General features: G+C 59.8%; 1 protein-coding gene across 1 annotated transcript in view; it reads right to left on the minus strand.

The window, feature by feature from the left end:
- RPS6KA2 (ribosomal protein S6 kinase A2) overlaps positions 1–12345 on the minus strand; it is a 336349-nt gene extending 324004 nt beyond the window's left edge. Inside the window, exons 1-2 of the mRNA XM_006152264.1 lie at positions 12255–12345; positions 8794–8856 (exon numbers count right to left, since the gene is read on the minus strand). Coding sequence (XP_006152326.1) covers positions 8794–8856; positions 12255–12317 — 126 coding nt within the window. The 5' untranslated portion in view covers positions 12318–12345. The remainder of the gene's footprint in view (positions 1–8793; positions 8857–12254) is intronic.
- Positions 12346–12351: the final 6 nt, after the last annotated feature.

Here is a 12351-nt window from a genome sequence, read left to right on the forward strand (position 1 = left end):
TGGTGATAAGGGCGATGACGGTGACGGTGGTGACGGTGATGGTGATAAGGACGATGACGGTGACGGTGGTGACGGTGATGGTGATAAGGACGATGACGGTGATGGTGCTGACGGTGATGGTGATAGGGACGATGACGGTGATGGTGGTGACGGTGATGGTGATAAGGACGATGATGGTGATGGTGCTGACGGTGAGTGATGGTGATAAGGACGATGACGGTGAGGGTAAGGGTAAAGGCGCTGTGTGTGTGGGCAGAACATGCGGCACTGAGACGTGAGGGTTTCTATCCGCCACCGAGGGGGTCACAGGGTCCTCCACGAGGGCGGCAAAGGATGCGGGCGGGGAAAAGAGCTGTTGGCAGAGGGCAGGGAGGGCGGAGGGTGCCACGTGGTGTCTCTGAAGATGCCGAGAGGAGCCATGAGTCGTGACGCAGGGCAGCCTCGAGATGCGGCGTGGCCGAGGACAGGCTCCCCCCCAGGGAGTCCCCGGGTCGCAGACCTCAGCACCGTGACCCTGACTCTTAGAGCTCCGAGATGGCTAATACATGTTGTCTTTAAAACTTAAAGTAGGACAGAATAAAAACCTACGTCTCTGAATGGTAGAGAGTACAACTACTAAACAAAATTTGTACCAGCCACACAGAACACCTGCTACGCAGCAATGGACGTTGACTCATGGTTTGAAGAGTGCACGCCATACGCTGCTTATCTAAAGAAAGGACCGGGGAGCAGCCCACCCAGCAGCTGCCACGCCTCTCCCCTGCTCCCAGAGCAACTGCTCGGACACCGCGCCCTTGAGTGGGTACCTGGTCTGCCCTGTCCGGGAGCCCAGGAGGCTGCGGGCCTACAGACACAGCAGCTCAGCCGCAGTCCTGTTGAGCTGGCCGTGGTGCCCGGAGCCCACGTGGTGCTCACCCAGAGCAGGTTTCCTCCGAGGGAGAGCAACCTGCCTCTTCTCACCCCCATGGGCGGGTTCCCTGGGTGTCCCAGAAGGAGCGCCCTGGGCCCTGACCTCAGGCCCTCGCTTCAAACCAAGGCAGGGTGCCTCCTGCTGCTGACGCTGCCCAGGGTACAGGACCTGGTTCCCACAGGCATGGGGACAAGTTGGGTCTGAAGCCAGAGGACAGCGAAAGTAAAGGGCAGGGAGATGTGAAGTTCTCACGGCCGCCATCGCCCTGCCATTGCCTCCAGCCAGAACCTCCGCGGCAGCCCCAGGCCCCACCCGAAGGCCAGGGTGACTTAAACACACATCAGATCACGTCACTCTCCTGCCTCCAATGGTTTCCCAGAAAAGTGGGAATAAATGCAGAGGCCTCGGCGAGGCCTCACTTTTACCATCACGCCTCCTCCCCCCATCTCACGGCAGCCTCTACGCCGCTGCGCCCGGCCTGCTGGCTGGTGCCGCACACACGGCCATACGCCGCTGTCCGTCACAGCGCTCTGCTGGTAGGTGTCTTCTCATCGTCCGGGTCCCATCACTGACACCACAGGCTCGGCGAGGCCACCGTAACCTGGCTCTGCAGAAGGCCCCTCCCAGGGCCCTCCTGGCCATCTGGAGTCTCCGCGGTGCCACCACACGCGCCCTGGCCTCCTGCAGGCGGCTGCTCACAGCCAAGGATGCTCGGACGTAAGGCGGTGTTGGTCACTGCGTGTGTCACTTAGCGTCGGAGGACAGCTGCTGAAGAGTAAAGGGAAGGAGGGCTGCAGGAGCGGACCGGCTCCAGCCGGACGCACAGCTGGGAGCCGAGGGCCCAGGGCACCTCCGCTGCTGCCCACGGACGCACAGCCGTTTATCACCGGGGGAGGAGATAGGGCATGTCCGCCACCTCCCGTGTGCCCCTCATGGCATGGGCCACGCACCCTGAAGAGGGGCTTGTCGTCCTCGTCCTGTCCCCTGTGCCGGAGGCCGCGTCCGCCCAGAGCAGACGCTCCGCAAACGGGGCTACACCTATTCCCTCAGGGAGACTCGAACCCTTGCACCTCCCTTTCTCCACAGACACGGGACGCGTGGCTTGTCCCGTCCACTCTACGTGAGCCAGAGGCGAGCATCTGAGCTCCGGGACCTGGGTCAGGCCCCTAGCGTTCCGTGGAGGCCTCCTGAGAGAGGCCCTTCGTGCACGGGGGTGTCCCCCACTACGTCTTGGAAGAAAGTGTTTTAACCGCACGGGAGGGAGATGAAGGGATGGAAGTCGGGCCCAGGGGCAGGATCTCCCTGTTCCAGAGCCACCTGGACACCGTCAGAAGCAAGGCTGGAGCAGGGCGCTCGCCCGGGCCGCTTCTCACCAGAACCTCCGACTCAGCGCTCTGGACTCGGCGTCCTGAGAGACGCAGCCCACGGGAAATGCCTGGTTTTACACCCTCTTACTGGGTCTCTCCTACTCGTAGCAACTACATCATTTTAGACGCTTCGATTTCACCACCAGAAAAATGGGGGAGAGGCGATAGCCCCCCCACCCTCGTCCGGGCTCAGGGGGTGCAGGGTGATAGAAACCAGATGCCAGGGAAGAGCCAGGCTCCCGTCCCACCCCGTCACCCCCCCCTCAGTCCCGAGGACGCCCGAGCTCCATGTGGGCTTTGTCGGACCTGCTGCCTTGCACTCAACGAAGACGCAGCAGCCATGAGGTGGTTCTCATAACTCAGCAACCACCTCTGCCCACGGAGATGCCTGGCTGTGCCGGGAGCGCACTTTCGGCTGGAGAACGGGCATGTCCTTTCCGACACCACTGCCAAGTCACTGAGCCTCCGGGGCCGCACACCCTGTCCCGACGGCTGTGCTCCAGTCCACGGGCCATGTCCGGCCACAGGCTGGGACCAGCAGGAGGCAGGAGGGGGCGGGCGGGCCCCATGCGGCCTCAGATAGGATGGGCTCCCGGAGCGGGCTTTGGAGAGTGCTCCCGCTCACACTGGGTCACCCCTGGAGTCAGAGAGGAAGCGCAGCTGTGACTGTGACAGACGAGGGTCTCGGAACAGGAAAGAGCTGTGTGCCGTCTTCACGCCCGGGAGTGGGGGACCACAGAGACCCAGGGAGGGGCACCCACGGGGCAGGCGTGTTTGGAGCACAGGAGCCAGGCTAGTCTCCGCGGGTCCTCGCGAGGAACGCCACGCCACCGACATGGGGCCGCCACTCCCAGGGCGCCCTCACTGCTGCCTTGGGGTGGCGCTTCCCAAAGCACAGACGGGCGCTGGGGCTCCTGCTCCTTCTCCCAGCACTGTGCTTCCGACCTTCCCCAGAACCTCTGCAAGGACGAGAGCCATTCCTGCCCGCGCACAGGACGGCAATGAGAAATCCGACCAAGGGACTCGGGCAGCGATGTACGGAACCGGGCCTCCGGAGGCCGCCAGGCGATCCAAAAGACGGGCCCACTCCGGCCATGAGCAGGCCCGCACGCTGCTTCGTCAGCCTCGGAGCGGTGAGCTCTCCCCAGCCCGAGCTGCGTTGCTCTAATTGCTCCGTTCGTTCCTGGGCTTCATTACTCATCTTGTCTCATCCCTATTCAATCTGCCTTCAATTGTTCGTTCATTCTTTCTTAGTTTAGAGGAACAATGGCACTCTCTAGATTCCACCCTCGAGAAGGGCAGAGCGGTGACCTGCCATGTCTGCAGGTGACTGCCCGTGGCTGGCCAACCGGGTGCCGCTGTACTGCGTGCTCAGCCAGCCTGGCAGCACCCTCGGACGGGCTCCTTCCAGCGCTCCGTGTCTTCACGGTCTCGCCTGCCTAGCTCCTCTCCTCCACGTGGAGGGCCGCAATCCGAGCTGCGGCCACCACGGCGACCGAGGCACGCCGCCAACGCCCAGAGCTCACCGCGAGCACCTACGGACCTCCTGCGCCTGGGGAGCGCCTCAGTCACAAAGCCCCTGCTGTCTGGCTCCCGGTGGGGACCTCCCGCCAACTGAAACTGACAGCCGACGGCGCATGCAGACAGGGGGGTGCCCTGGAAGTCACGGGGAATAAAGTGAAAACACGCCGATGCTCTACAGAGCTTCTCTGGAACTGGGTTCCTGAAGTCGACCGGGTAAGAAGATGGTCTGCATTATTATTAATGAACACAACCCTGAAATCTAAACCCTTTAAAATGTCACTTGACAAACCCTGATATTTTTGGAAACTCGTCTATAAATACAAACTCACCTTAAGTCACCCGTGCACAGGGACCAGAAATTACACTCAGTATGTCGGCCCGGGAGCATGGCATGCCTGGGCTCTGGAGACTGAGTGTGAGCCGCGGAAACAGGCTGGTGGCCGTCTCCTGGCCCAGGACAGGGTCCTCACTCCCATCCCCATGAGGCACAGGCTCCACTCCTCCCTCTGCCTCCCTGGACAGTGGCTCAGAAGGGTTCCCAGGAGGCCCCTGCCATCCCCGTGACGTTACCTCCCACACAGGTTGAGAAGCAGGCTCGGCATCGCAGCAGGGGTCTCCTGCATGTGGCTGGCAGGCCACCCCAAGTGCTCCTGGCCAGGTGTCCAGATCGGCCTTCCCACCACGAGCAGCAGGTCCCCTCTGGACAAATTCACTGAGGCCATAAATCACTCTGCTAGCCGACAGCTCCCCACACTGCCAGCCCTCACTACCTCTACCCTGCAGGGCCTTCAGAGACCTCCACCCTGCCCAGTTGCAGGTGCGTCTGCTGTCTGCACTGAACTTTAACCCCTCTAGGCTCCACAGCTCCCCCACTCTGCCAGCCTTCAGTATCCCTAACCTGCAAAAGGGACGAGGAAATGGGGTCACCACCACACAGGGCGGGCCCACCCTCGGGGCTCTGTGCAACTGGGACCCGCCTTCCTCAGTCCTTTGAGGAGCTGAAACGCAGTTCAGTTTGGGGCCTCTATGGCAGCATCATTGCTCAGAATATGGGCGGGCTGCTCCGACGTGTTGAGTGGGCCGAGGCTGGGGGCCAGCCCTCCTGCACATCTGTAACACAAACGTCCAGCGTCCATGGGTGTGCACTAGCTAGAGAGACAGAGAGACAGGAAGCAAGAAATTACTCCCCCAGGGGTTAGGCCACACCACAATCCTTTCTCCTCCATTCTCCTCTTGGGACTCTGGGCACGCACGCACTTGCACCCAGTGAGCTCCAAGGCGCCAGGTCCAGGACTCGAACTGCAGTTGACTACGTGGGAGTCCAGCAATGTAACCACTATGCCACCTGCTGATCTTATCCATGCTGACTTCCTAGGAGATGACATTGCACTGTGTTGCAGGGCCAGCCTTGAGCTTGCCACCCTCCTGTCTCAGCCTCCCGGTCAGCTGGGATTCCAGACACATGCCACCACGCCTGGCGACACCAACTTCTGGAGAGCGGAGGCCTCTCCTCAGCAATGGCGGGTAAAGGTGTGTCGTGTTGACCTGAGAACTCGAAACGGGCTTCCTGCCTGCCTCCCGTCTTCACCCCAGGCCACCCCAGTTTCCCTTTGCTCAGAAGGCAAACAGCCATGACATGAGATACAACCGAACAAGAAGTGCACGCAGACGCATTTGTGCAAAACATGTCCCAAACATGTTGTATACTTTAAAAAGTAGGCAAGAATATCCCAGGGAGGAAACCATGTTAGTTACGACATTCCTGCACGTGCCAAGACGAACCTCGACTGACCTTTTCATCCTCCAACGTTAAGCCCACAGGATACAAAAAGTAATTCTGGTTGAATGGATGCATAAGAACCTGCCATTGATTTAATTATTTTTCTAATAAGATGACTTTTAATTACACGTGTTTAGTCTGCCCCACCCTTCGGCGACAGAACAGCGGCCAGATCCCCAGTGGGCAGGCCGAGGAGGGCGGTCAGACAAGCTCGCCTCTAACCAAGCTGGACACCTGCACCGACACCTGGACGGCCAGCAGCTGTGGTGGTTGACACTGCAGGTGTGCCGTCAGGGTCACCTATGGACACCTCAAGGCCTCCGGCAGTGACTGTCCTGCACGTGCGTTACTCCCACAGACACGGCGAGGCATCCGAACGGCCATTGCAGGGTCCTGCGAGGCACTCCTACATTTGTTCAGAGTTCCTCCGTTTACTAAGGCCCAAGCACTGCCTGACTCCACTCAGACCAGGTCCGCCTTGGGGGACAGTGACCGTCTCCCCACCCTCTATCCCACTACTGAAAGAAGCCCGGGTTGGGGCCAGCAGGGGGCGTAGTGGTTAAAGCACTAGACTCCCACACGTCTGGCTACGGTTCAAGTCCTGGACCCAGCAGCTTGAAACTCACTCTGGGTATGTATGCATGCCCCAAATCCCTAGAGGGGAATGGGAGAGAAGGACTGCTGTGTGGGCATGCCCCCAGGGGGTGATTTCTCACTCACTCCCTCTCTGTGTGTCTCTCTCTCTCTCTGTCTCTCTCTGGTGAACATACACATTCCATGGCCAAAAAAAAAAATCTTAAACAAACAAATCAGTGCTTCACCACATTCCTGTAACAGACTCACAGCCAGCTTTCCATAGAACATTCTGACGCAAGGCAACTTGACACCAGGAGGTCGTAGGCCTGTGCCATCGGGCAGGCACAGACACAGTGCCAGGGCACCTCGCAAACACGGGGAAGCTGAGGAGGTAAATGGTGGAAGCAGTGGGGGCAGGGAGCTGACAGCCAGGGTGCCGGAGGGAGACCTTCTGAGCTCTGCTGGACGGACGGGCGACAAGAGTCAGCAACGTGATGTCACGACAATCCGGAAATAAATAGTTAATGACAAGACCTGTGTGCCCTGGCACACAGCCTCCTGCTGGGAACCCACGCTTCCCTTCTCAGCCTCGTCCTCCTGAGCACTGTGGTCTGGAGTCTGCTCCCGTGGTGAAATCCTGACCCCGTGCTCAGGGGACTAGGAGGCGGGGCCTCCCAGAGGCGATTCAGTCCCAAGGTTGGAGCTGCATGAGTGGACCAGCGCCCTAGTGACAGGGGCCCAGAGAGCTCCTGCCCATCCTGCCACGGGAGGACACTGCGGGAGGACAACTATCTACCATCTAGACGTGGGCCTCACCAGCCACGGAGTCCGTCAGCCTTGAGCTGGAACTTCCAGCCCCAGAAGCGAGAAGGAAATCTCTGCTGCCCCTTAGCCCTGGGGCCAGGGCATTCTGCCCCCAAACCCTAAGGGACAAAGCCAGGACGCACACGCATGCCCCGTCTGGGCCACCACGCCTGTGTGCTTAGTGCCACGCCCCAGCCTCCTGAAGCCACGCCAGTTGCCTCATGTCCCAGGAAACCGGAGAACTCCGAGCGCCTGGGACAGTGACCCCAGGGGCTTGCTCTCTCTGAGACTCTGGGCCATATTACTGTACGTGGGGGGTAAGCTTCCCTCTATCTCTACCCGTTTATTTTTCATTTTCTTCATTGCCAGAGGGCACATACTGACCAGGGAGAGAGACCGAGAGAGAGAGGGAGCACAAGGGAGAAAGCCCTCCCGCGGGGGGCGCCGTCCCAGCAGGGCACTTTCCTCCACTGCCCACCTGCTGGGGTTGTGCACATGCACCTGGCATGCTTCTCGAGTCACCGGGGCCGGGCACATGGGACCAGGCCTGAACCTCTGCTGGCCCAGCCCCTCCTCCCCACCTTATCACTGCCCCTTGCGAGGACATGCTGGGACATCCATCTTCCCTGGAAGGTCACCGGCTCCCTCGTCTCTTCACACTTTGACCTCTGTGGAGCCGCAAAAGCAGAGCCCTGCTGCTCTCCCGGGGACCACAGGCGCAGGGCGGGCCAAATGCTGCAAGGCCCCGGCAGGGCTGAGGGGAGCGCCCGCCAACTCCCCGCCCAGCAGTGAGGCAGACCCCGTGGCAGCACCACGAGGCTCCCTGCCGGCCTCCAGGTCCAACCACGGACGTGTCTGCGTGCAAGGCCCGTGAGGTCTCGCGTGCAGAGTCCGAAGGTGGCGAGCTGCAGGGCTGGCTTAGGGGGCCTCTGAGTCAGGACGGCCACCGCCGCACCCTCCAGGCCACCACTCCTCTCAGCTGTTTTCAGAAGTCGTCAAGTGGCTCATCTAGGACTTGTGTTCCCGGGCAGCAAGTGACAGCGACTCAGGCGGCTGGTCTCGCCCAGGGCTCCCTGGCTGCGGCCACCGAGAGAGAAGTCACCAGGGGTGCCAGGAGGATGGCGCCTCACCAGGACCCTCTACCACAGCACCCAGTCCTCTCGAGAATTGTCCTGTCCTGCCCTGTCCCTGTCTCGCTCACAGATAAGCTTGTTGTCACCAAGCTCTCCCTGTGACACCATGTCACCTGACGCTTTCCCGTTACTAAGGGCTCAGCCGGATTCCCGGTGCCTGAGCAGGACAGATTCCCAAGGGCTGTAAACGGGAAAGGTGTGGCCCGTGGCAGCTGGCGCTCTCCCCACGTCACCTCCACGGCAGGAACACGTCCTCTCTAGAGGTCCTGCTCCCCCCACCCCAGGCTTCCTGGCCTCACCCTCCCATGGCCTTGCCCGGCTGGGCTCTCCCCGCCTCCGGCTCGCGGCCGCTCAGCACGACAAAGCGGGCGTTTCGGAAGCTCCGCTGCATCCATCGCCTCCAGCAGGCGGAGTGACGTCTCACTTCTTCCCGCGCCTGCGGGCCGTCCCTCATGCCTGCCCTGACTGGTGATCACACGTCCCCCATCGTCCACACCAGGAGACAGTGTAACTCGCTGTTTTACTCCTGGGGAGAGTCACGACCGTGCACCGCACACATATGTGGTCACACGTACTGCGTGTGTACATTCACACGGTGCTGGACAACCACACACCAGCACTAATTCCAAACTCACGTGTCCCCCCGGTGCCACCCCGCCAGTCCCCTCCAGTGACCAGGCTGTAAGTGAGGATAGTTACTTCTTCCGCCGTGTCTTCCGTGGGAGGCTCCGTGTCCAGGCTGACATCCTCCTCCTCGGCGGCCTGGGAACAAGGAGATACGTTAGTTTAGCAGCTACTCCGTGGGGGCCCTCACACCGGTCCCACGCAGAGGCCACCTGAGCAGTCCAGCCTGGCCCAGGACAGGGGCCGTGCGGTCTTTTCTCTGTCCACAGTCATAACTAGATGCCTCGTGCCAGAGCGGACCCTGACTAAGCGGCGGCAAGGACAGGAAACGCTCATGTCCCACGTCACAGACCACGGGTCGGCGGAGCGTGCACGTCGGGCGCGATCGGAGAGAACGAGGAGACTGTGCAGCCTACACTCGGCAGGTCAGGAGGTGCCCTCCATGCAGCCAAAGGACTAAACAGGGAAGACAGAAAGGGCCCGCGGGCATCCCAGCCATCCACCCTGGGAGGGAGTGGGTCCCAGCCTCGGGTTATTGCTGGGAGGACGAATCACATGAAAGGGAGTGAAGGCCTGGCCATGGCACACAGCAAGGCGCCACCGGGGCTGGCCCAAGGCCACGAGTCAGGGACAGGACGGTCCCTACTGCCCAGAGCCAGGGAGCCCCGGGGAGCCAGCCCTGCACACAGCCGCCCAGCTCAGCCGCGTGGGAGTCACCACCAGAGCTGCCCGCTGTCAGCCCGCCGGCTCCTGCCTCCGTGTCCAGCCTGGCAGCTCCGACAGTGGCCGATTACGGATTCCCGGGCTTGATGTGAGCCTCCAGGAAATCATGTCTGATGCCCCTGCTCTCCCTTCCTCCAAGGTAGGACAGCCCCAGCAAGGCCAAGGGCCAGCCAGACCCCAGGCAGCGTCTGCCCGCCTCTCCCACCCACCACGCCGTGGCCTCGTCACCCTGCTGAAGGCTGTGGCTGAAGGGCTGCTAAAACTTAAAAAATGCTACATTCTTTTTCATGCTAGATTCTTCCGGGGCTTTGGGACCTCACATCCTAACCTGCCACGCTCCCTGTTCACAGGAATCACAGCAGTTCCGGGAACCACAGACGCTCCCTGACAGAGCAGCCTGCTGGTGTGTGCTGGCGCAGAGGGACTGTCTGGACGGTGTACGGGGTCACAGAGCCCCGGTAGCCAGTTCCTCAGGCCGCAGAGAAGCAGGGCGGTGAGGAGGCACGAGGACGGCCTGGTGAAGTGGGAACGCGGGGCCCCGATGGCTGCCCTGGAGACTCAGACAGCCCCGCTGCAGTGACAGCTCACAGTGACAGCTCTGCAGTGACAGCTCACAGTGACAGCTCGCTGCAGGTGCCCTCGTGGGAGCAGCGCGCTCTTCAGCAAGCCTTGGTGACATTCGGCTTGGCAGTCAGAGGCGGCGCGGAATCCTGCCTGGCCCAGGTCCTGATGTGCAGGGGAGTTTAACACCACGTGGTGTGACCGGGGGCAAGATGAGAGAGGGTCCCAGCCCTGAGCTCCGAAGGGATTCGTATTTTGTGGATTTGGAGGTTTCCTCGGGAACTTGGAGTCAATATTTAAGGATATTCAGCTTTAATCTTTCTGTGGGAAGGACGGGTTTTCTGAGTTCCACGGGACCAGCCATCAGATCCTCTCCAGCAAGAGCACAACCCCACAGTAGGTACCCTGAAAGACGTACCCAGGAAGCCCCTCACCAAAACAATGTCTTCTGCTGCAGGGACCACCTAATTTAACTTACCCGTGTAATGTATTGTTCCTGTATCCAGATCAACCAAAACCCCTCCCAGACCTGCACCCCCCTGGTGGAAAGGCAGCACGGGAGGCGGTCCACGGCCTCGGCCCTCCCTCGGCAAGGGCCGTCCAGGGCCTCGAGGTGTTTGAAATAGTATGACTCCATGCCCCGGCCTGGTGGAGTGGCCTCTGGCGGCTGTGCCATCTCCATGTCAGCCAGGGACACAGCGGCCCCTTGTTGAAGCCAGTGTGGCTTCTGGTCAGCACCCACGCCTGGTTCATGTGTCCACACGGTGAAAATACACCAATCTATTCACTAGAGGTCCATTTTCAATTAGTCTCAGAAATATCTGGAACTCAAGCCACTTCTCAGAGCTTTTGTCCCTGGCGGCGCTGTGGGTCAGAGCCCACCAGAGGCCTGCAGACCCTGCTCCCGCCACCTCCACACCCAGGCCAGCCCGTCCCGCTGCGTGAGCTCGGCCTTCACGAGGGCCCCCCGGCTGGCAGCTCACCACCGCAAACATGGCTCCGGTAACCAGAGGGCTCGAGGCAGCACCAACAAGAAAGAGCGCGTGGCTCGGTCTGGGTCATTCATTAGCTCGGTGTTCGGGGAAGCCAGCGCTCTCCCAGCAGGGAAGAAATGGACTTGAACTGGCAACCCCGGAAGTAAACGCTCTCACTACGGCTCCACCCTCCATGCCAGGAGAACATCACGTACAAACTGAACAATCAATAACACCAAAAGGAGGGGTGGTGTCGTCTTCTGCCTTAAACACTCCCACGGGCAACCGTGTCTAGGCCGTTCCTGCTAAAGAAACGGGCGTAGAGCCCTGTCCCCGCTAAGCAGCAGGCATACTGCAAGCCTTGAGTCAGATCGGTTGCCAGGAAAAGTAGTAAGCATAATATATTAAGAAAAGACTCCTCTAAAACAGAACCTCTGTCCGTTTAAAATGACATTACATGGCAGCCTCAACATATCCCATGGAGACACAAAGATGAATACAATTTTAAACAGTCAGCACCGCATTTGTAGATGTGGTACTGGCTGTAGGGAATAAGGCAAACATTAAAGCTTGGATTTTGCAATGATTTAGTAAGTCATTAAGATTAGCCACTGTTAAATGCAATTTGAGTTGCTATCAATGGTCTAAGTACAGCTAATAGTTTAGCAGATGTTAATAATTCTGGGGAACTCCACTTCTGGGAAAAATATATCTAACATATCATTCGAATTGGGCAAATTGAATTCCTTAGGGCAGAGGTTTCCACGTCCTTAGAGAAGCCTGTGGCCAGTAAGCTGGGCCCACACGTCAGCTGGCCCAGCCACGGGCTAGCGTCCGTCTCCGATCACAAGGGTCAGTACAAGCAGCCCTCTGAAAACGCATTATCTGTCAGCCTTCTCCTTAAAAAACAGCATTGCTTTTGCCTTTGCTTTCATCCTGCGGGAAATGAAGGGCTTATAATTCAAAGCCACTTGTTGAAGGCACAGCAAGCTGCTTCCACTCAGCCTGGGAACACTTGCAGGTCAGCCGCGCAGACTTCAAGAAGCACCCAGAAAGTTTGGCTTAAGACATTCATTTTCTCTATCCATTTTCGTTTCCGTGTAGCGCACAAATGCCGCCCGGTGCAGAAGCACAGGGACATTGTGAGCGTCGGATGTTTGGATTTGCACGCGCACACGCATCCGACTTACACGCCTCTGCCCATCCAGGCTCAGGTCTGTCACCAGCCGTCACTCAGCCCACGGCGCCCCTGGGTAAACAGGCCAGGACCCCGCTCACCTCCGTCTCCATGGGCTCCACCTCGATCTTCTTCCATAGCTCCAGCAACTGTGCGATCGGCATGTTGAAACTTCCCCTTCGCTCTCAGAGCTGCCGG

This window comes from Tupaia chinensis, unplaced genomic scaffold (genome assembly GCF_000334495.1).
Source record: "Tupaia chinensis unplaced genomic scaffold, TupChi_1.0 Scaffold000346_1, whole genome shotgun sequence".
Lineage (NCBI taxonomy): Eukaryota > Metazoa > Chordata > Mammalia > Scandentia > Tupaiidae > Tupaia > Tupaia belangeri.